General features: G+C 46.4%; 1 protein-coding gene across 1 annotated transcript in view; it reads right to left on the minus strand.

Annotated features, from left to right (window-relative positions):
• The window catches only part of LOC119164215 (ubiquitin carboxyl-terminal hydrolase 47), an 81,166-nt gene that overhangs the window by 15,975 nt on the left and 40,860 nt on the right, over positions 1–24,331 (minus strand). Inside the window, exons 17-25 of the mRNA XM_037416353.2 lie at positions 20,504–20,619; positions 18,140–18,259; positions 16,978–17,104; positions 16,009–16,089; positions 14,864–15,109; positions 9,001–9,134; positions 7,912–8,002; positions 5,863–5,954; positions 5,193–5,276 (exon numbers count right to left, since the gene is read on the minus strand). Coding sequence (XP_037272250.2) covers positions 5,193–5,276; positions 5,863–5,954; positions 7,912–8,002; positions 9,001–9,134; positions 14,864–15,109; positions 16,009–16,089; positions 16,978–17,104; positions 18,140–18,259; positions 20,504–20,619 — 1,091 coding nt within the window. The remainder of the gene's footprint in view (positions 1–5,192; positions 5,277–5,862; positions 5,955–7,911; positions 8,003–9,000; positions 9,135–14,863; positions 15,110–16,008; positions 16,090–16,977; positions 17,105–18,139; positions 18,260–20,503; positions 20,620–24,331) is intronic.

Here is a 24,331-nt window from a genome sequence, read left to right on the forward strand (position 1 = left end):
TTGAATACCATTCCACGACAGCGAGAATTGCGGGGACTATTTGGTAAGAGTTCTGCCACAGAACGAAACATCACGAAAGGACAAGAGGGCGCCCTATGAGATCGGACAAAGCTTGTCTGTCGGCCAGACGCGAGAACAGAAACCGGACACGGCAGTGCTGTCAATAACTTTGGCGCAGAACAATAACGAAACGAACAAAGGTCCCGATCTCTCCAATGGAACGGATACAAAGGAGTATATTGAAGACTTGGATTGGATAGAAACACAAGTGCTGGGCTTTGTGTCTGCATGCTTTGTGTCTGGCTTACTGCAATCCTATGCCCATAGTTTGCAAAGAATCCACCCCTTGTCCATCCACTGAATGTCATCTAATTGCAACACCACTTAGAATCCACTCAAGATATTACCACAAATAAGTTCTTAAGGGGGGACGTGGCAAGTAAAACTAATTTTTTTATTAATGTACTGTTTGTGATGAAATTTGGTGTGTGTATGTGGATGATTGTGAGGATTCCAAATATGAAAACCGTTTTCAAATACCTCTTGTACTTTTTGAGTTACAAGCATAATTATACTAATTAATGCTCTTCACACTTAAAGAGATAATTATTGCTAAATGAAATTATTTTTTCATATTATTATGTTCCCAAAGCATCAACTTGTGCAAAGAAGCTATTAGTTGATTTTTCTAGTTCTTGTAACCATAAATAAAATTTCCAAAACATGGATGTTGTTTTGCGCACACATCGCAGTAATTATAAAATGTGTTCTAAAAATTTTAAATGATGAGTAAGAAGAGAGATAAAGCTTTATTGCACTGCTAAAGGCCTCCTGAGCCTAGTGCAAAAAACGGAACGACTCTATCAGTCTTTGTTAAAAAATGACAGATGTTCTAGCGAAGGCACATAGGCGAAAATCAAGAGTTGAGAAAACTGACTTTGAAAGTTCACTCTTGTTTGGAAGTTCACAACATGCCTAAAACACTCAGAATCCTCCTGGGCAGTAATCCTGAGATGCTGTGGCCTTGGCCTCTGTAGAGCCAACCCAGTTTTGCGCTTCTTTGTCGTGGAACAATGCGCCTTTTGAGCCCTCTTCACCCTTTTGGCATCCTTTTCGGCTGCTCGCCGCAAAGAGCAGTCTCCTGGATTGAAGCCCAGTTGAGCAGTGATCTCTTGCAGCGCACTCTTGCAGCCACCATTGAAACGGCAGACTGCATCTGCAACTGCACTTTCCACACTTCGAAGGGAGGCGAACTGGCTCTTGGACTGGAGTGACCAAATGAGGCTGTTCATACTCTCCACAGCGTTCTGGGTTTTTCCCTGCGCACACCTTTCAAGGAGCTCTTTGTTCGAGAGGCGCTTGTAGATTGGCAGCAGTGCCACTCGCACGTGAGGGGGCAGTTTATGTTTGTGAGGCGGCAGCGGCTCTCCCTTGGCCAATGCCTGATTGTGCGGGCACCAGGAGTCAGTCCCACTTGGGCACAGGTCGTGGTGTGGATCCTGGTCTGTGGATGTTACATGGTAATAAGTGGCCATGATGGCCCTCTCCATGCCAGGAACATCGTTGGGGTGGCTCTTAATGGCCCAGCCATAATAATTCGTCAACTTCTTTATAAGGCCCTGCGTCAGCCGGCCTTTGCCACCCATGCTCAGTCCTCGGCCTTTGGATTTGTGCTCATCAAGAAGGTTGCGCAAGGAAGTGCCCATTCTTTTTTTCACATGGTTCACACACTCCTGTTTCTTAATCAACATGTAGCCATACACCTTGTCTTGCGTGAGGGCAAGGTACGTACGGCTGTCACCGTCGCAGAGCACATTGATGTATCGAAGCTTGTACTTGGTAAACGATCTTTCAAACATGATCCTCGCTGCTTCTACTTCCATTTGGCCTGCATTAGCATCGGTGTTCTTTTGGCACTGTGGCTTGTGTTTCTCAAGCCACTCCTCATAGTTGTCGTCACCAGGCTTGGGGCCAACAGCACAGCCTTGGCAGTAGTTGGACAGGACACAGTGGTCCAAGACCAAGCCTGTGTACAGCTCGATTACACAGCCCACGCCAATATGACTTCTGTGCCCCCTCGTCATCCACGTGCCGTCGTAAATGACGTCAATGTTGCCTGGCACTCCTCCTAGGTCCTTGTAAATGTCATGCACCTTCTGTGCACTTTCTGCTTCAATGCGGGTGGCAGCTGATGTGGTGGCAGGGTGGCTGTACTTCCTTTGCAGTCTCTGGTAGGACTTGTGGTGCAGTGCTCGATGCGAAATGTCCATCGCAGAAAAAATGTCATTTATGGCAGATTGTTTTCTGCCAACTGACTGCACAGCCCTCAAAGCACGCACGTTTACCTCAAAGGGGTTCGTTTTTTGTTGCCCGGAGCACCTCGGGGACGACCACGCACTGTTCACTATGCCACAATTGTCACAAAAAAGTTCCATCCTCGCCGCGAGTCCAAGGCAGTGCGTAGTCTCGAGGCGTATCGACCCTTCGTCGCACTTGTTGCACTTTACTGACGAAAGCAGACCGTTCAGCATCTTCTTATTTACAATGAAGAATGTGGAGTCCTTACCGCCGTCATTTTCGTCGCAGCCTTCGTTCAGAAGCTCGAGCTTCCGCTTTGAAGCGGACTTCGATGCTACGGCATCCAAAACATCCCGCCTTGTCTGCGCCCGCTGCGCGATTTCTTCACTGCTCGGAATCTGGGCCGAAACTCGCGATAGAATGTTCGACGCGCGCACGCCCGGAGTTGCAACGGCTGCCGACGCGGTGCCACCGCAATCGGGTTCGCGAGAGCGTCCATCACGGTCGACGGCATCCGGCGGTCTGACATACGACGATGTGGCACATTCCACACTCTCGGCCTCACAACAATCAGCGAAGGGTCTGAGTAGAGGCTCCGTGACGCTTGAAGAGCATGCTCCGTCCGGAACTGCGACTGGGACGGCAGCCGCAGTCGTCTGCCCTTTGTTCCAAGCTTTCCGACGCTTGCCGTACTTGTGGACGCTCCGGAACTTTTTTTGCGACAACATAGCACCGCAGTATGAGCAAGCACTCAGAAGAGACCACTGATGTAAACAAAGCTTGGTAAAAAAAGCACGCGAACTATCACAAAAACAGCCAACTGGCAAAAAACGAAGCGCACGCCAGATGATTCTCGACTCGGCGGCCGCAGATGCGCTCGCGCTTCCAAGGTTGCCAAGGTGCGCGGCGCAGCTTTGACCAGTAAGAGGTCGCGCCTGCTACCACGTGACCCGCGCAGCCAATTGCCGTTCTTCGTTTTCGTTTTTTTACTTGCTCCTCGCGCTTTTATTTTCACTCGGCGAAATACGAGACCGCGACCATCGGGAAGCCGGCTTTCTCCTCTTTCCAAAGCTACCAAAATGGCGGCCCACGGTCAACAACTTGGCGCGTTTGTGCGGCGTGAACAACACCGTTTCAGGGGCTTTTTTTTCGCACTTTTCGGCGACTAGCCTCGGCAAAAACACTATTTGCGGGATTTGTAGCGCACGTTTCGCTGTAATATTTTAGAACAAGGAAGTTGAAGGTCTGAAGATTACGAAAAAAAATAAATCAGAAAATCGCATATTTTGACCAAAATCGGCACTTTACTTGCCGCGCACCCCCTTAACGTCCCCACATTCTTCAATTTCAAGCCTGAAAAACAACGCCTGCCTACATTGATGTTCAGCTATAATTGTATTTCTTTCTGTGCTGAAAACATTTTGCAATCGGCTCTTTGCTCCCTCTAATCTCACGACATTTTAAGCCACTATGTCACAGAACGCTTACAAAACACCACCCCATGTCATCTGTTTATGTCACAGAACGCTTAAAAAATATCACCCCACGTGACCCGTTTATTCACGGTCGTGGCATTCTCACCACCTCTGTCGGTGAATGTAAACGTTATATGTCTGGTAGGGTAGGTAAACTGAGGAAAACTATCTTAACTCCAACCAAAGTACATGAAAATGCACTAGAGCCAGAGGTTTTGGAATTGGCTTGGTTTCTTCTGCAGGAGGGACTGTGGCAATGTTGCAGCGACGTTTTGAAGGCTCTCGCACGACAGTTAATAACCCCACACTTTGCCATGTAGCGTAGCCCATGTGCATACATTGGGGGATCAACCATTCCCTCGAAACCTTTCCCCAGTGTTTGCACACGAACTACGCTCCACACCAAACATGGGGTCATTAACTGCCACGCGAGTGCCTTGAAGACGCCGCTGCAACGTTGCCACAGTCCCCCCTGACGAAGAAACCAAGGAGGTTCCGAAGCGCCTGGTTCCATCGCATTTTCACGTACTTTATTTTGGTTGGAGTTGAAATAGCCTTCCTCACTTCTGTCAGTAAATTCTTGCAAGTTAACCACGGTAAGTAAAGAAATTCCAACCTCAGTTGGCTTAACAAAGCGGCAGCGTTTTGAACATTAAGCAACGTAGCGGTAACATTACACAAACAATTGACATCACTAGAAAGTTTGAATTAATGGCTAAAATTTGTCCGTTATGCTACCATACACGTGGAAACAGCAATGGTGGAGTAAAAAAAGGGGGGAGAACTCACTGACAGGCATGGGACAGCATGGCTACAGACAGGCACTCAATTCAGTATTGCACAAGGGCTGATCCCTTTTCAGGCAGACGACCTGGGAAGACAGGCTGCCAAGACCTTGTTTTCTAGGTGATATCACCAAGTTCCCATCCCCGTGGTGCAGCAGAGTGTGGTGTTATTTGCCAAGGCGGGTATATCGTACTGGCAATGAAGGCAACTAGATAAGTGGCACAAGTGCATGGTGATTCCTGTGACATGCATCCTCTCAATTTGGCAGATAAGAGAGTCGAACCTACAATCTTGTTGCACTGCCAGCCTGCAGAACGCAACCAGCACAGCCATCATGCTTCCATTCTTTACACCACTGTATTTGAACAAATGCAAGTTTTCTTTACATCTGTTTTAAGCTCAGTGCTGCGCTAGGAGCAATGCTAGATACCCCACTGCAGCTGTACAATCTAACTTTTGCACACGTTCATGGTTCAATGTGGCGGAATGTCACAAAAACCTTAAAGAGTCTAAATTTGTTAATATTATGAAATGGTCAAAAGAACCAGCAAGGACAGTACCAAACTAGAAGATTTGACCAACTCCCATTTCGAGACACAATGCAACATGTGTGTTTGCTTCAATTTTCCTCACCTTGGTGTCTTCGGCGTACGAGGCGAGGTTGTCCGTCAACTTGGTGCACTCGAACTCCTGGTTGTTGGAGTACACCCGGAACACCTGCCGTGTCGGAGGAGCAAAAGCCGGCACTGTACCAATTCTGACGGACGCATCAGCGCTACGGCTTGTCTGCAGTGGCTTCATGACAAAGTGGCAAATGACTTCGCAAGCTAATACACAAAAAATCAGCCTGCATCAAGTGAGACGCACCAAAAGACAACCTGTGCCAGTCTCTGATGTGTGTGCCTGTGACAGAATGAAACTACATACGGGGCGGCGTCCGTACGCCGTCACCCTGATGCTGTTGTGGAAGACTCCGGAAAGTTCACCCATCTGGTGTTCTTTCTCATGCACTGACAGGGCGACAATCCCACGTGTAGGTGGTTTCTCAGTGAAGCAGCTGCATGCTGCAGTTAAACCCTCCTTTCGGTGGGGTTACATGTGGCAAATTTAATGTTCACGTGTTCATTTTAAATATGTAACATTTCGGTTATCTTAATTTCATTTGGAAGCACATTTGAATATTATAAGATTCACTTGAATATTTGAAGTGCTCAAATATTCAGCCATGCTTTGAAAAAAAAAAAAAAAACTATCTTTAAGGTGAGATGTCAGTTAAGCCATAGAAACTAGCGTGATGACTAACCTTGAAGTGGCTGGAGTCTATGCCGATGTACGGCTCCAGCTCTTTCTTGAGTGCCCCGAATGTGATACGCTTGTCAATGTAGACCCGAAGCTCTGTGCAGAAATATCCGTACCAGTTAATCTTCCAACATGGTATAACTTTATGTTAAACCTAATTTCAGCCAACAAAAATGAAAGCCTCTCTGTAGCTAAACAGAAGCATGACGACATCACTGTAAAAAAACTTTTATGAAACCAAACAATGACCCACATAACAATCTCTACTGTCATGGCAATCGTAGCTCAGCTGCACGACGCACTGACCATGCTCAAGTTCTGCCTCCCAACAACCATAAACGCTTTTCAGTTTGTCAACCAGCCAATGATGCTTCTAGCAGCTGCAGATAATGAGTAAATGCGAAACCACAAAGCGCACAGGCTGCCCATAGACCTGAATGGTGATGTGGATGTTCAAAAAAGGAAAAAAAAATGACCCTTAGAATGCCACAACATTTACTCTTTCAGAATCTGCATGAAACACAAACAATGCCAAGGGCTACCCCAGACTCTTGCTCTTACCTTTTTCTACTCCTCAAAAATGTGCCCTTCTGCTTCCATAAGGGTTAAAAGGATGCATTTAATGCTTCACCCTGTTTTGACTCCACACGAAATGCAGGTGTTGCAAAGGCTTACCCCTGACCCGAGTTATTACACCTTTTTTGACTCCACACGAAATGATCACTAAAATCACGCAGCATTTGTTGGAAGTCTGCACCGCTATGATAATAATCGCGTCTGCATGCATTGCGTTTCTCAAAAATTACATTCCGGCTACCCCCCTGTCAAGAATTCTTGTCACACACTCTCACAGTGCACATGCAGTTCTTGACCTGGAAGTGCTGGGTGTGCAGTGATAGATTATTGTGTCACAAAATACCCAAAATGCACCCTTTCTTTTTAGAATGCACATCCCAACTTTCAATTACTCCCCCGTGACTAAAACATCGGCAATGAAGGCTGCCCCAACTTCAGTGGTCATCCTTTGCAACCCTTCTCATCTAGCATTCAAGGTGGCCGTCTCTACTCATGCCTCCTCCTGCTCGTGCGACACGCGAAGCAACTCTGAAGACTTCATATCTGCAACTAGCACTGGTTGTGTAACCACTTGGCACTTGGGACCACAAGGTGACTCAGGGCGACCGGAGTTAGCACAATATGGTGCAACATCCATGAGTTGCCACACTGAATTGGCATCTGCAAGCAAAGCCATTGGCACGCAAAATAAAGGGGTGGCCCTATTTCTGACCATCTGCATGGTTCAAAGGTTCAAGGCTCGAAAATTTAGCAGCGAGAAAGCGGAAAAGTTGCTTTTCAACCAAAGTGACTAGCTTTGTCACATGACTAAAGTGGGTGCACAAATACTCATCTTCAAAAATCGAAATAGAAAACAAGGAACCGAATAGCGATAACACTGAATCAAACAGTTCAAATAGTTTGAGTGGCAAGGAAACAGTTTGCAAAACGGGTAACATTCCCCACTTGATTTGAAACAAATATTCACAAGCACTAATGTAGAAACATTACTATTTGTTTTAACCAACAAGAATGCCAGAATTATGTAAACTCAAGTTAGCTTGCATACAGCAGAGAGTCGAGCCTGTGAGATAATTTTTAATTGCTGGCTGAAATAAAGCAGTAACTTCAGTATTAAATGCGGTATTTCAACACCTTTGCTCAAGCGACACCAGAGTTTCACACAAAAACAGTTTCATATGGCAATTGATACAGCATTGATGGTCCCATAAATGTTATGGACGCATGCATCTCCGTAATTCAATACCTGAAGTGAGAAATGATACACCCTATTTAGAAGTTTTGTGCCTTTGAATTTTCACATTCATGTACACTATTAAAAGGTATTTTTAACATGCACTGTTCAAGTACTGAACCACCCAATTCCTTATTTAGAATTTTCAGATATTCGCACAGCCTTTGTGACCTGTGCTGGCAACAGGTGTGAACGTGCCTGAAGACACCTAAGATTGGAGCACCATCGGCATCGACAACTTACTGCGGCTGCCGTCCTCTTTGTCCGTGTACGGCCATGCACGAAAGTAGCGCCGCGGCTCTTCTTTAGTGGGTGCCACCTCCACTTGCGACGGCTGCAATAAGAAATGAATTAAGCACGCAGCGTCTCCACAGTGCCCAAGACTTCTCGCACATACACAATTTCAGATGAAAATAGCTCCTTGGTGCTGACATAGACCAATGAATCCTTCGAAAGCAGTCGTTTCAGTTGTTAAGAAAGTGCCAAAGGTAAAAGCTGATGAAAAAACGAACAAATGATGAAACCAAGGCACGCATTTATAGGAGTCATCATTGGTCTCCAATGTAGCTAGTAATTGTGATATAAATGCAAATAAATTAAAATGGATGAAAAAAACATTCCTGCCTGCAGCAAACTTGTTTGTACACCTAGTTTTACTACATTCACATTGCATTTACTACACCATAGTTAAAAAGACTGCATATAATGTTCCCCACATATTCCCTTACTTCAATGTTTGCTGGTTTCATAAGTTTGTGTAACAAAGGAAATGAGCCCTTCTTTTGTTTAAAGGTAAGGGCTGAAAATTCTGGATATGCTATAACGTATAAACTCAGCACCTGCTGCAAGACTGCACCACCCCCTCGCCTTTCTAACGTTCCCTTTGACCTCTTGCGATCCGGAATTACGACAGAGTCTTTCGCCAGCAAATGTCAGCATGGCATGTCCACACGGCAAGTCGCGAAATGAGAAGCGAGGTCTGGGGCGAGGCCGTAGCCATATCTCGCCCGTGCAGTCCCTAGTTGACCGGTGGCAGCTTGGTATAATCTGTATGTTAGAGCGCAAACTGAGGAATTGAACACTAGAAACAAACAAGGATGATGTCATTCTCCTTTGTCTTTGTGTCTAAGACCTGCATTCACAATGCTTCTCGACTTGAAACTCGACCTAAAGAAATTTTTGACACTTTTTGCATTGCCTAAAAGATTCCTCCGAGTCGAGTTTCAAGATGAGGAGCGTTTTTGAATACGGGCCTTGGACACAGACAAACGAGGACGAGTCTCTGATGTCAAAAGTCTGCACTATAGCAATCGTCCTATAGCAACCACTCACCGCCGCGTCGCCGCAGGCGAAGCCAGTGGCCTCTTCAGACACACCGTCGGCAGCAGATGTGGCAGGAGCGGGTGTGGCGACAGACGTGCTGCCGCTAGGTTCAAGCATGCTCCGCTTGATCTGGTCCGTCATCTCTGCAGTGTTGCAGAAGACCAGCCAGTTACACACTCAGAAGTCATTACAGTCAAACACAGTCCTATTGAATCCGCGTATATTGAATTTCCAGGTATATCGAACTCGCAAGTTATCCCCTTGAAATTCCTTTGCAAAAGTATAGCAATTCGCATGTATATATCGAACAGTATTTTTACCCACCTTTCGATATATCGAAGGTCGCGCAAGTTGGAAAGCGCACTTTGGCACTCGCAGTGCCCGGTGACTTCCGCGCGGCACCACGCCTCCGTCAAAACCCGAAACGCTCGAAAAAAAGGTGAGGGGCGAGAAGGCTCTGACTGCACAATCTAACTTGTGAAACGTTCCCCCCCCCCCCCCCCCCCCCCCTGTTTCTCTTTCTCTCTCATGTTTTCTCTGTGTACCCGTCCGCTCGAAGAGAAGGCACGAAGGAGCCCCCGTCCTCCTCCTTTCGCCAACCACAGATCGCGCCCTTGCTGTTGCCCTCACAGGTGGCCATCACCTCGGGACAACTTTGCAGCTTCCACTGTTGCGTTGCCTTCGTACCGCCACACGTGCAGCAATTTCTCTGTGTGCGTGGTGTGCATAGCCACCGCGGACTCCTTGAACTATCGCCTTCTCGTGTAGCTATGGCCAGCGTCAAGAAGCACAAGACCCTTGACTGCAACGAAGTTGAAGGCTATTCAGTGTGTTGAGGCAGGCGAGGCACATTCGACCGTCGCGGACGACTTTGGGATACCACGGAGCACTCTGAGTACCTTGTTGAAGAACAAGGCAGATATCAAGGCAAAGACGATGGAGCAGCGAACGTCGGGAGCCTGTCATGTGAGCGCCTCTTTCCACGAGAGTGTAGAAAAAACCCTATGCCTGGTTTTAAGAAGTGCGCGCTAACAAAATTCTGGTGGATGGCCCGATGCTGATCGCCAAGGCCAAATGGTTTGCCGCTGTATTCGGTGAAACAACTTCGCCCGGAACAGAAGGTGGCTTCACCGATTTAAGCAGTGCTACAGAATCGTTGGCAAAACCAATTCTGGTTAAAGCGAAGTTGTGAGCAGCCAGGACACCCAGCAGTGGATGACAAAAGTGGCTGTAAATCTCCACAAGGTTTTCTCCCACGGAGATCTTCACTGCCTAGCAAGACGTGAAGACGGACACAGTGGTCAACTGCTTCCACAAGGCAAGCTTCAGGACAGCAGAACTTGTGGAAACCTGTGAAGACGACAAGGACAAGCGCATAGACTATGCGTTTCACGAGTTGTCCTGCTTCCCGGCAGCAGTTCCACACGAAGTGTCTGCGGACAACTTCGTTGAAGCGAACTACAATGTCCAGGCCGACAGCTCATGTGACGAGGAGGATCGTCCGGACAAGACGCTGGTTACACGCGTGTACTTCGCCACTGAAGTGGCAGCAGCGTTCGGCATAATTCGCTGTTGTATCAGCCAGATCGAGGGAACAAGACTGTCCCATCTGGACAGCCTTAATAAGATCGAGACTAGCATCTTGAACATTTCCAAAACAAAGAAGCAGGCCAAGATTATAGATGATGCGTGTACGGAATTAGTTGTCATTCTTGAATGCCCCTATTGTAAGTGATGATCGCTACAAGCAAGCTCTCGGGGCCTCTATTTTTTTTATATCAAATTTTTCGTATATCAAACTAATTCGTGATCCCTTTCGAGTTCAATATACCCATGTTCAACTGTATAACAAAGTTGCATATCACACGAAAATAAGTTGTATCCGAAAATTTGCTATGAAATCATATTGTTAACACTGAATCTATTGTAAGATAACAATCGTAGCTCATTATAACAAAGTTACATCTCACACAAAAATAAGCTCACTATATCCGAAAATTCGTTCTAAAGATTTATTACTAACACTATATGCATCACAAGACTAGTTTTCTTTTACTTCGCTATAACCAACATTTCGTTATATCAGGGTTTGAGTTTACTTTTCATCAACTTCATTATAACCACTAAGTCGTTATAACCACATTCGTTGATTGATTGATTTGTCGGGTTTAACGTCCCAAAACCACCATATGATTATGAGAGACGCCGTAGTGGAGGGCTCCGGAAATTTAGACCACCTTGGGTTCTTTAACGTGCACCCAAATCTGAGCACACGGGCCTACAACATTTCCGCCTCCATCAGAAATGCAGCCGCCGCAGCCGGGATTTGAACCCGCGACCTGCGGGTCAGCAGCCGAGTACTTTAGCCACTAGACCACCGCGGCGGGGCAACCACATTCGTTATATCGAAGTTTGATTGTATATGTGGAAACAAAGCTACACTACATGCAGATGATAGAACACTCCCATCGCCAACCCAAACCCTTCCTCTTTGAAGTCTGCACTGCTCAGCTTATGGCAGCAGAAACAGCAACAGCTGGTCCAGCGGGCTCGCAGGTTCGTGCCAGGCGATGGAGCCCCAGACTGGGGGCCCCATCCAATGAAGGCTCTCTGTATATACATTCGCCAATAAAAGCTTATTCTCTCTCTCCGGCTAACACACTGGGCTGTCTGAGAGCGAACTACAATGAAACTTCCCTCCATTTGTTACGAGCAGAAGGCTCAGGTTTCAGTAGAGGCTGTGCGTTACTACATCGGTTCTGGAGATGTTTCTTGCAAGTTATGGCCAAGTGTGACGAAACTATAAGGATGGCGGTTCGGGCTAGTTGGTATGACATGACTATTGTAGCCAGAGATCAGAACGACGACAAACGAACGACGTCGTCGTCTGAAACTATAAGGACTTGCTTAGTTTTCAAAGGTAATTTTATAACCCAAGTTATGGTATGTGAAACTAACAAGCAAGTCAATGTCATGCTGCGATTCTGCTTATAAACATAAAATGCAGGATTCTTGTTCAGGTAGGCTTAGATAATTTTTTTTTTAAATTTTGTTTCACCTATAAATAATTTCAGAATACAGTGATGTACAAATCTACTTCACTTTTGTCACTTGAAGAAAATTTTTTGCCCAGAAAGTCTGCATGAAATCTGTAAAAATTATAAAAAGTGCAAATTTTATTGGAAGAAAACTGTCCATTTGAAAACAGCACACACATATACCAAAACTCGGCAAGTTTTAACGATATTGACAAAGAATGAAAAGTTGTGTATCCTCACTTATCCCAAGTTGCTCGAAAGTTGACAGCATGGACTCTTTGTTTTGTTACAAGACACCATTTTAAAATGCCTTTTCTATGACAAACACTCACCCCAAACAGTCTTTATGCCACTTATTGTTTCAACTATGTCCTCTTCTAACTGCCCACCTGCCAGGACCTAAGGGCCTGCAGTATGTAACAGATAAATAAAAAAAATTCCTCCACTGAGAAGCAAATAAAATATGGTGATGACAGCTAACGTCCTTGCTGTAAGGGAGTAACTTCAGACTAGCTTCAAACAACAGTGGTGCGCAATGAAGCCAGATATTTTTCTAGTAAGCATCTATCTTCCAGAGAAGGTATACGTGGAATCACCCAGAACCCTTTGCCCAGACAAATATTTAAACACTTTTGAAAGTTTGTTAAGTGTTTTACCACCAGATACTCATTAAGCCTAGCCCCTCGGCCTCGATGTGGGGATAATGCAGAGGACATTGGGAGTGGCCTTTTGCCCGGAACTTCCCAAAAATTCAAGATGGTGGCCAAAATGTGGGCGAATTGAGGGGCATAGTTAAAGGGACCGTGGAACGTTTTTTTTCAGCTGGTCAGAAATGTTGCCAATTAGTAGTCGAGAACACGCAAGCCAAACGTAGTACGGCACACAGCCTGATGATGCCGTATGTCTAAATCACTGTACCACTGGCTGATTTGTGCATCCCAAGCTGCACAGTTAGCGAGGCTGCCATGTGCCTACGTGCGAACTTGTGGTCACTCTGAAAGTAAGTGGCGCACCCTGAGAAGAAAAGAAAAAGTGCTCCAAAGGTTATGGCATGTGCGTGGCGCGATTTTTTGCCCCCATGGCACCTTTACCTGCTTAGCTTCGAGCACACTCATCAGGATGAGAGAAGAGCGGAAGCAATTACAGTTAAATCTGAATATAACAAAATTGATAAATTCCCCCAAAAAGTCATTATAGAGGTTTTTGTTATATGCAGTTTCGTACGAAAATTCGGAAAATAAGCTCGCAAATTAAACAAAAGGGGGACTGAAAGCAGAGCCAATCCCAAACACTCATTTTACAGTAAAAAAACTGCGTTATTACTGCAATAGCAATTATATAGACACTTTTGGCGGGTTCTTGCTGTCACCGCCACGTTCCGCAACAAGTCCAAATTTACAACATGCCTCCGTGCATTGTAACTTTCACAAGCAGGTAAAAGCGCGTGAGCGCTGCTGAAGTAGAGATCACATGAGTCGGCCCATCCCTATCGCCTGAGAAGTGCGTAACATTTTTTGTGCGTCAGAACTGCCATCGAATGCTCAAACGGAAAGTAAACCACCTGTCTTAAACAAGCATGAAACAACGTGGGGAGGGGGGGGGGGGGGGAAATCGCTCGAGTAGCAATAATGAACTTGGATTTTAAGGGCAGTCGCGTTCGATCGCTGGCGCGCTTGCTATCTCGACAAGTATCAGTGCGGCGTCAATACGAAGGGACTGTGTGAAAAGAGCAAACGCAATCGTTCCGGTCAAAGCCGAAGGTGCGCAATTCTCCCCACTGAAGAATAAGCGCGCACGCACAAACATCTAACCCCCCTCTCCCTCCTCCGCATCCGCAGGGCAAAGTACGCGTGGGAGACGAGCGCCTGTCGGCACATCTTGACAAGCTGAGCACCGAGCGCGGGCGGTTTTTTTTCCGAGTTCTCATATATATATATATATATATATATATATATATATATATATATATATATATATATATATATATACACTCTATGCATATACGGTGAATGAAGGCAGCGGCGGCAAAAACCCAGCCGAAACTGCCCTTATACATAATTACCGTCGTCGTCAAGGGACACACCATGCGCGCGCAGTGAAACTATGCACGCACGCACGGCGTCGAAAACAAAGAGCGAACGACATGGACACAGACACAGTTACCGTGGAAACTATTCAGTAAAGTGCCCTCCATATGCAGTGAGGCCCCACATATGTGACGCTAACTAAAAGCGTGGCACTGCCAGAACGGAAAAGAATTTTTAATAATTATTTTGGTTTGGAGGGGGAGGAGCACACCCGCGCATGCGACCGTGGCGAGAGAAAGGGGGCAACGCCAGTTGGGCAAGGCCCGCCTCATGCGGACGCAGCCCGCGTGCCGCTTCGCGCTTCGGCGGGGCAGCAGCGGAATATGCATGCTTATACCAAAATGCTGGAATTCCTTATATCAAGGCTGTCTCCTGCAGTTACTTGGTTACATAGAGGTCGTAAAATGCATGTGCCCCTATGAAGCAACGGCGGGAAATAGAAAAACTTCGTTATATGGAGGTTCGCTATAAGCAGGTTCAACTGTATAGCAAACGGGAAATCCCCGTAAATCCACTTGTACTTGACGAATTAAAAATTCCTGCGACAGTCAAATGAAGCAATTTGATGATTAATTTTAGTGTTTGCAAAGCCCCTTTAATTTTTTTTGCGACTGTATATTATCACAAAACTAATACAATCGCAGAGAGAGTGGGAATGTTTGATCAGTAGTTTACAGTATCCTCCCTTGTTTCGCTAAATCTAAATGCAATGTTTAGTTGACAGATGCAAGACTTCAACAGACTCACCCACAGAAGGCACTAATTTGGGCTGCTGCTCCTCGCCACCGTCATATGCGTCGGCAATGTCAGGCGAGTTGTTGCGCGGCGACATGTCGTCACCTACCAAAGTCCGTTCGCTGTCCGTGAGACTAGAGTCCTCAGAGTGGTCACCACCGCGGCACCCTGAAGAGGACGAATCACAGAGGTCGCTGTCATAGCCGTCAGACAGCGCTGTGTTGGCCGTCTGCATCGGTTGCGTAGGCTTCGCCATGGCTGCACGCAGAACAAGAAGCTAGAACTGAGCACTTCAAAAGTAAAAGGCAATGCAACATGAAACGCACAAGCACAAATGCCATTTTTACCACAAAGCTGTCTTAGTCCACACTGCTCCATTTCTGCTCAAACCTCTAGAGAATTAAGATTGAGTGGTGGAAATAAAGAGGCTCGGGTGTGGTTGTTCGAATCTGTGTGCACGTGATTTAGGCTTAGTTCATGACAAGTGGGTGCTCGTCCAGGGTGGCTTCAGGTTCGAGATCAGCAGCGGAAGACATGCCTGGGCTCTAAGGTGTCGTTGAGGAGCTGTTGCTGGGCACCGACGGCTCTGCGATGGAGCCCGAACTAATCGCGGCGGTCGTGCGCGATTGAGTGATAGCGACGTTGTTGCCTACAGCTCCATATATGGGAGCACGGGCTATGACGGCGAACACTGGCGCAGTTTCTCAGGCCACATACGACTGTCTTGGCTCACCGCTACAGACCTCCCCCAAAAAGAAAAGTGAACGGAAAGATAACTCGCCGCCATCATGTAGAGCGCTGGATGCATTTATTCGAAGGTCGCAGGTTCGGTCTCCCCGGCAGTGCCAAGTTACTTTTTTGCCCACTTTACATACCTCACATTTAAATCACACACGCCCCTACAAGAGTCATTCCCTATACTTTCCTTGATTTTCTCGTCTATTAGTTCTAATTATTATTGTGTATTAAAAAAAAAAAAAAAAACTAGCCCTGAAAACTCTTCATCTTGGGTGACATATAGCATGAATCTGGCAAACTTTAGTACAATTAGTAAAACTCGTACAGCATGGGTTACATACAGCCTCTCATTCATAAGATATAGCGGCAGAAATGCACGGCTAATGCAATGTTCAGCAATGAATGCCTGTTACGCTCACCTGTGCCACCCTCATCTTCCACGCTGCCACACCTTTCATCATTCTCGGCGCTGGCAGACATGCGCTGCTTCTCCAGTGACACTGCACGAAGACACAACAGAGCCAACACTGTTCATGCTTATGCAGAGCGTTTTAAGGCCCACTTACTAATTCTAGCAGCAGTTAACATTTTACTTTATTTTCAAAAAAGGTGAAGGATAGTACCGCTACACAAGACATGAAATTGGCCGTTCGCAAATGTTTTCTGAATGTTCGAAACTGTACAAGTAGGTGAAATGCTAAACTACACACACTTCACAACCCATCATACAGGAACACTCCTACAACCACAATATATCCTACACGCAGTATACCCAATGAGAAATATGCCGGGACTAGCGCAAAATGCCGTTAACAGCCAGGAAAATGCCGCATTGAGGAATTTAACAGAGGGGTTATACTGCATAACTTTAAAGCGTCTATTGGGCAATGAAAACAAGTGAAAATTCGTAAACTTTACAGAAAATTCAGGAGGGTAGAAAGGTACGTCTACGGCAGCAGTCCGTCAAGTTTCATTGCGGGATTCAACAACCGCAGCTCGTGACCCACAGAGGGAAATAGGCCACAAATTCGGTTGTTGTAAGAGGAGAACAGAGGGATTAAAATACACTTAAACCTCATTATAACATAGTCACATCTGTCACGAAAATAAGTTCATTATATCTGGCAATTCGTTATGAACAATTATTCATAACACTATTAATGGCAAACCTATTGGTCACTTCATTATAACCAATAATTCATTATACGTAAGTTCGAGTGTATATTTAATGCAAGAGTACACTTAATGTACTTCATTAAAACAGATATTTCGTTCTATCCAGGTTTGTTATATTGAGGTTTGAATGTAGTGAGGTTCGAACGTAATCTGCCCTGAAAGTTCCAGATGAAATCGACCTGCGCAGTATGGGGTAATTGAGCTGCACGAACCTTCCTCTTCTAGTGGCAGCTGGACATAGATGACGATCGTGTTGATGTGCCGATCGAGAATCCCAAAAAACCGAGACTCTCGGAAGGGCAGCTTGGCGTCTTCCTCGCTGAGAAATTCTATGAACACCTGCGTTTCGTGCAAAGTTGGCAATAAATATGTGCGAACAAGCAGCATTTTTGCATAGTTAGCATTCCACAATAAGCTTAGTCTGATGTGTATTCTATTTCAAGCACTTATTCCATATTCTGCTAGCTATTTCATGCCCAAAACATCTAAGAAGTGCATTGTCTCCTGTGCGAATACTTGAAAAATCTTGCAGATTTTTTTCCCCACTTTTGTGAGATTTTGCACCCATGCATTTTGAGATCATAACTGTAGCACTAAAGTAATATGATTGATATAGAGGTTAAATGTCCCAAAACCACCATATGATTATGAGATACGCTGTAGTGGTGGGCTTTGGAAATTTTGACCACCTGGGGTTCTTTGTCGTGCATCCAAATCTGAGCACACGGGCCTACAGCATTTCCGCCTCCATCAGAAATGCAGCCGAGTACCTTAGCCACTAGACCACCGCGAAGCACTAAAGTGATACCAAAAAACAATAATGACAAAGCTGGTATATCAATTAAACCAGTAAATTCTCCAATTAGCAAATGTGCCAAACACTGAAGGTCTGAACAATCGCCCAAAGGTCTGAACAACCGAACGTTAATAGGTATTTCAATTAACTCTTTCAGATGCCACTAATGAAGAACTGTCTGTAAATGTGTCAAATTCCTATGTTACTCAATTGCAACAAGAATAATGAGATAATTGCCGCATTCATGCATGCTATAGTAACTCGTTCTAATTTAGTTGTAGTTACATATATCTTTATCCTGAAGTCTTTGATGCTTACATTTGGCCTAAATAGAACAAAATCTCAGGCTGGGAATATAGTGCAAGTCAAACATGGAAGTGCCTTCAGAAAAGTGGTCATATGTATCAGCACACTACAAAAATGAATTAAATAAAGACAAATTTATTACGCAGAAGGTTCAATTCATTCCAAGTACGATATATCTCCTTTTTTTTCTCGGTCTATACTTGATGCAAATAGCAAGAACGAGTGGTGCACGCAATTGGTACGCAGTGTTTCGAAGAGTCAAGCTGACTCACCGTATTGCTCTTGCCAAAGCCCTCGGACTTCAGCATGCGCCCAGGTGCATTGAGGAGTTCGAGAGCGTTGTGGTAGTTTTCTAGAACCATGCGCATGTTGCTCGAAGGCAGACCCAATTTCTGCACAAAAGCAGATGAACCGGTTGAATGAAGCCAAATGCCGTTGACCCTTTGGTGGGCAGTATTCATGGATTGAGATGTGACACCTATATAGAGTACAGTCGACTCCCGAAAATTCGAGCTTAATTGAAATTTTGATTAATTAGAAGTCAGCAAGTGGTCCCATCAATTTCGCATGCACGCTTGTAGGAAGAAATGCTCAATAATTTGAAGCTAAACGCCCGTAATGTTGGTTAATTAGAAGTTATTTTTTAGTCGAGAGCCTCGAGGCGACTGCAATTTTTCAATAAAATGGGGAATCTGATGTGCCAAGACCGCCAATGCTTTTTTTGAGGGGGGGGGGGGGGTAAAAGAAAGTGGAAACAACTTTGAATTGTAGCAGAATTTCACTTTCAGCAGAATGCAAGTGACAACCTGTAAAATATGTAACGTTTAAAATTTACTATACTTAGAGCATAACCAAAATAACCAGCTTTTAAACTTTAAAAAATTATGAATCAATTTTAGTGTAATGTGTTCATTTAACCTTAAAATGGGGCTTCGCAGAAGTGGATAAGCGTTTGCACGCCTGAGCACCTCTGTATTGCAGTGAAACCACCTGTACAGGGGGATTACATGCAGACTTGTATGCACCGATTCGTTCATTGCGAATACTTCGAAATTTTCAACTATTTAAATTGGAACCAAACCAAATTCAAATGCTACACTATTCGTTCGTGGGTCTTTTGAACAAACAGGGAAAGTTGGCAGGTATGAACGACTGGCATGAGACGACATGTCTCCACATACTATCTGGCTGATAAACGTAATTTTGCTTGTCACGTAAGTGTTCGAGTTAAAATTGAGCAAATCAGACAAAGAAGTTTAAAATTAAGGTGTTACTTTGCCCTAAATTGAGTTTCTATCTATGAGCCATGTACAGCCGCGGCCACGCTTGTGTAGAGCGCTCTAGCAGCCGGTTTTTGCTCTGCGGGCCGAAACCTTGAGGCAGTTTCAAGCTCTGAAGTGGTGTATCAGGAGCGTACATGGTCTAGTTGTCAGGCTGGCCACGTCGGAGCCTGATACTGCCCCAAGGTTTTGCTTCGCATCGGCTGTTCGCGTGCTCTACACGAAGTGGCCACGGCTGTACAGGTATGGTTGAAACATGCAGGCATACACACTGCTAATATAACATTATTAGAGTTACATTAGTGATGTTGCGGTAGTTACGCTGTGCATTACCACCACAAGATCCTATACCTCACGGCAACTCTCTGTGACAATTATTGCACAGTACATAGAGGGGAAAAAAAAAACGTGTTATCTTTTGCATTGTAAGTAAGAAAGCTTATCCCACAAAGGATTTTCATTTTTTGCCAATTCTAGTTTTCCAGCTTTCTGGTGTTTATTTCACATTCTCTTGCACCTCTAAACAATCGCCTGCAAAAAGACTAGTACCTGGTGTTGTAACACATGTGCAGAAGCTCTGCCCACGTAGCTTTCACTGTGCTCCCACAGAAAGTTGCTGGGAGTGTTACGTTAGTTACAGCACTACTTACCGCAAAGGAACAACAAGTGCCTCCCAATCAGCTGTTCACTACAAAATACCGCAGCAGCCATTCCTACGAACACTTGTTCTGAGAGTCCTTGGGTATGTGCACCATTTCTTTCTACTTATACAGTGTGGTGGCTCTGGCTTGCATTCACAAGTGTCATGAATTGTTGGAACACTTGAAGGACGTCTTTCCTCGCCTGTCATAATTTCACAAGTGGACTCTGCCTCCAGTTCGTAAAAATTCCAAATGCAGGCGTATTCAACAAAACAATTTGAAGCACAGGTGTGCATTCTTAAAAAACACTTTTGCTGCCATCTTGAATTTTGCTTTGCAATTGAGCAAGGGTCCCCCCGAACAAATCTTAAGCAGTTATCTTTTACCAAGTTGGGGGGGGGGGCTTTGGGATCTTACGATAAACCTCAATTCTGGTCCAATTGAACAAAAGGTGGTGGTAATCGTTGTGACAAGAGTAGTACAGTATTGAAGATCACGAAAGTGATAACAAAGAGACAGGCCTGAATAAACAAAGATGTCCACAATCAACTACCAAGATCTACTCTGCTTAGTTCAATAAAGAGAAGAAAGAACACCAGCATCCATTTCAAACAATCGAGAGTAGTTCAATACCTATGACATAGCAAAACTGATCAACGAAAACACAAACACGAAGTGACGCTGGTACGAAAAGCAACAGCACAGAGAAACTCACCTGAGCCACCTGAGCCTTGAACTCCTCGACTGTCTGCGTCTTGAGGCCACGGACGATTACCGCCCGCGAGATCTCGTCTGCCTCAATATTTACGACGTGTACTTTGACGGTTGTACCTGAAAAGCCGTGTGGCACCACCAGTCAAAAATAGTGCCACCCACAATCAAAATCGCAAAGTTTCTTTTCAAGTCAAAAGGCTAGATCTGTTGCATTTGTCATGCCAGTTAATATCAATACTGCCCGGGAATAAAAGCTTCAAGGTGTAGGTGACATCCATGCATGCAATTAGGTGTTTAAATATACACACAAACGTCAATACATTTGTTGACGGATTGATCCATTTTCTGGACTCCGAGAATTCGGACTCGTTGGATATTTCGGACTTCACAAATGCACCATAAAGGTTCCCCCATTGCACCAATGCATTTTCACAACCGATTTTCCAAACGAATTCATGTTCCAAAGTTCAATTTTCCGGACTGAATCGCTCGTTTAAAGCTATGCGACTCGATTGTGAAAGCTTCCATGTTGGATTTTTTTTGTTGTCTTCGTCAGGTTTGCCTTGCAGTGGCTAGTTGTGTGCCCTCTCAAGATAGAAAGCGGGCACAATCTCCTGATTTCAGAGGCCATGTATGGTCATCCTTGGCTAGCGAGACTTCTTTTTCAGACAGCCTTATCATCATCATCAATAGGCCAATAGGTTTTCTTTTTCTGGGCGCCTGTTTTTCTAGTTGTCATTACGCACGTGGTCGTGTTGGTGGTGTGCGAAGTGCATGTGAGCTGCCGCGCCCGTCGCATGTTAGCTGTTGTTCGTGGTCGCGCAGTAGAACTTCATGGTCACGCGACTCTGCTAGTGACCCGGAACACGTGGGTTCGGTCACGGCTGCGACGGTAGTGTTTTAATGGTGGCGAAATGCTGTACGCTCACATACTGTCCGGTTTCTGTGCAGGTAAAAGAATCCCAGATAGTATTAAATCCTACGAAACAGGCAAATCATTGCATGCATTTTTTTTGCCATTGACATCAGGTTTTGTTTACTTGGTTCCGTGGAGTCGCCAACTTTGCCGCCCGCAATGGTCGGCGGCAGCAGCGATTGCCAACGCTCTTGCCAACGATGTTACCGCAGCCCAAAGCGAAACAAATTTGCTCGTCCCCAAGAAGAGCATGAAGCATGGCATCATTCGAGATATTTTTTTTAGACTTCTCTAATTCAAATAAACTTCATTTTTACCGCTTGACCACTTTTTCAGACTGTTAAATTTTTTGGGCTACAGTTAAACCTGAATATAATGAAATTAATGAATTCCCGGAAACATTCATTATAAAGGAGATTTTATATGCAGGTTGGGTTCAAAAATCTGGAAATTAAACGTGCAAATTGAACAAAAGGACTGAAGGCAGAGCTAACTCAAAACTTGCAGTAAGACCACTTTGCTTCTCTGAGGACACGGTCCATGAGTCTCAGAAAAATCGCAGGAGCATTGCAAAGACCAAAGGGCATACGAGTGAACTCAAATAACCCTGTGTGAGCGTGACCGGTGCAAGACCGCGTTCACGTCCCACAGAGGGTTATTTGAGTTCACTCGTATGCCCTTTGGTCTTTGCAATGCTCCTGCGACTTTTCAGAGAATCATGGACCGCGTCCTCGGGGAAGCAAAGTGGTCTTACTGCAGACGCCAGGCGCTGGACGAACCGCGAAAAATGACAGCTGAGAGCATCTCATCTAGTAAGCCATCAATTACCTGCCTCTTGGCCTGGCTGACGGTCCTGGGGTTACACTTCAAAGGAAGCGCGTCGCCAGTTTCGACCGAATGGCTCACCAGATCGGTACAGTCGGGTTTATCGGTGAAGAGCTCATCGTAATTGCGTAACAATGCCGACAGACGAGCCTTCTGTGTATCATCTAATTGAGTCGCACAGGCGATCAAAGGATGCGGAGCCTCTTCGTGTCGTGCCGCTCGATCCCAATGGGGATTTTGAGCCGACGAGTGCATAGCGCAGGGGCCTGCCCCCGAAGTTTGCACGTGACACGGTTTCCATGCTTCTACTGCACAGGCAACAGAAAGCGCCGGTGGGCTGATGAACGGCTTTAGCTCGGAAAAAGGTCCGTCGCGATAGCCTCCATTCGCAATGTCCACTACAATACCGGTTTTTAGGAGAAAGTTCCTACCGAGAATCACAGGAACACTGAGCCCTGGAAGATGAACGAAACGTGCGCGTCTCATTCGGCCTCCCCATCTGACAGTCAACCTCGCGGCACCTGCCGACTGGGTCACGCCTTTCGCAAGGTGAATGTCGTTCGGCTGTCCCGCAAGCGCACCGAGCGCTTCTGCAAGTGGGACAACACCTGTTTGCCAAACAACGAAGCGCTTGCGCCCGTGTCCAGCAACGCCGAGAATTTGCGACCGACAATGGTGACCGGAATAAACGGCGCGTGCGCACCAGCAAGACTGCTTGCCCGGTACGCAGAGGGGAGAAGCAAGGGTTCGGCCGCTCGTGCCTTCACGAACGGCCCGCGCTCCCCTTTCCCTGCCTAGCAGGAGGCACAAACGCGGAGCATTCTCTCGCTATGTGCCCTCGTTGACGGCAGCGAAAGCAGCGCACTATATCGCAGTCCCTTTCCCGAGACGGACCAGCTTCGAGCTGCAGGGGTCGGTTCGCTGCGTGATCAAAGAAACCGCTCTGACGACCGTCACCACCGGTGGTGCGCTGAATCGGATTTCATTCCTGCTCGCGCGCGTCAAGTTGCGATGCAGCACCGGCTGCGCGCCTCCCGTACATGTAGGGATCTAAAGTTCGATCGCTTATCTCCCACATGCACCCACCTGTAGCGTTATCCGCAAAGGCAGCTCCGGTGGGCTGTTGCCGCTGAGGAAAGGTCATGGCCCCTCCCCACGCGCAGCGCAGTTCAAGGGCCTCGCTGGCTGGCGGTGGCGGGCGATAGGAACGCGCGGCGAGAATGTCGCATTGGATGCGCTTTGCCTCGACGGCCAATTCCTCCAAATCACGGAAGCGACTGCCGTGCAGGTACGCCGAAAAAGTCTGGTGTGCCTGCCTAATCACCCGTTCGACGCGCTCCTCGTTCGAGGCTCTGGGCTCAGCGATAGAAAAAAAGGTCTTCCATGGCGCGTACGTACTCCTGAAACGACTCATCAGGAGCTTGTGTGCGGAGCTCGCGCCGCATCCTACTCTCGTAGTCAGCGGGTAAGAATTCGTGCAGGAAGGCTGCGCCGAACTCATCGAGGGTTGCTGCTCGGTGGCCGAAAAGCCGATGCAACCTGGCCGCCGTGTCAGTCAGTGCAGCCGGGACGACGACTCCGAGCACTTCCTGGTCGTCTAGACCCATGGCTCTGATAACGTGTGAGGGAGTCCAGGTAATCTCTTGCACTTTGCAGATCGCCATATCCGCTGTAGGTCGTAACGGCCAACATGACAGCGGGATGAGGGCGTTTCGGAACGGCCGAAAGCGTTTGGACTGCCCCCGTGAGTGCCTGAATCATTTGGGCAGCATTTTGCAGTAGCGTCTGTGCGCCCGCTTCAAAGGAAGCTGTCGGTGCATTAGCGGCGCTGTGAGCGATGAAGAACTGTCTCCGAGCTCGATAAGCGGCGCGGTTTCAAAATGGATACCGGCCGTTGCGACATTGGGGAGCGCCTGTTGTTCACAGCCGACTCTTGGGGCAGCTTCACCTGAAATTGCTAGGCCCCTTGCGGCTAGCGGTACAGGCGCATGCTCGAAATGAGCTTAGCTGCTAGGTTGCGTAGCAGCCAGCGAGCAAAATTCGGCAATGGCTGAGGCCGCGGTGCCGATCTGCGCCCCGGAAGCTCCA

The sequence above is a fragment of the Rhipicephalus microplus genome, chromosome 8 (genome assembly GCF_043290135.1).
Source record: "Rhipicephalus microplus isolate Deutch F79 chromosome 8, USDA_Rmic, whole genome shotgun sequence".
NCBI lineage: Eukaryota > Metazoa > Arthropoda > Arachnida > Ixodida > Ixodidae > Rhipicephalus > Rhipicephalus microplus.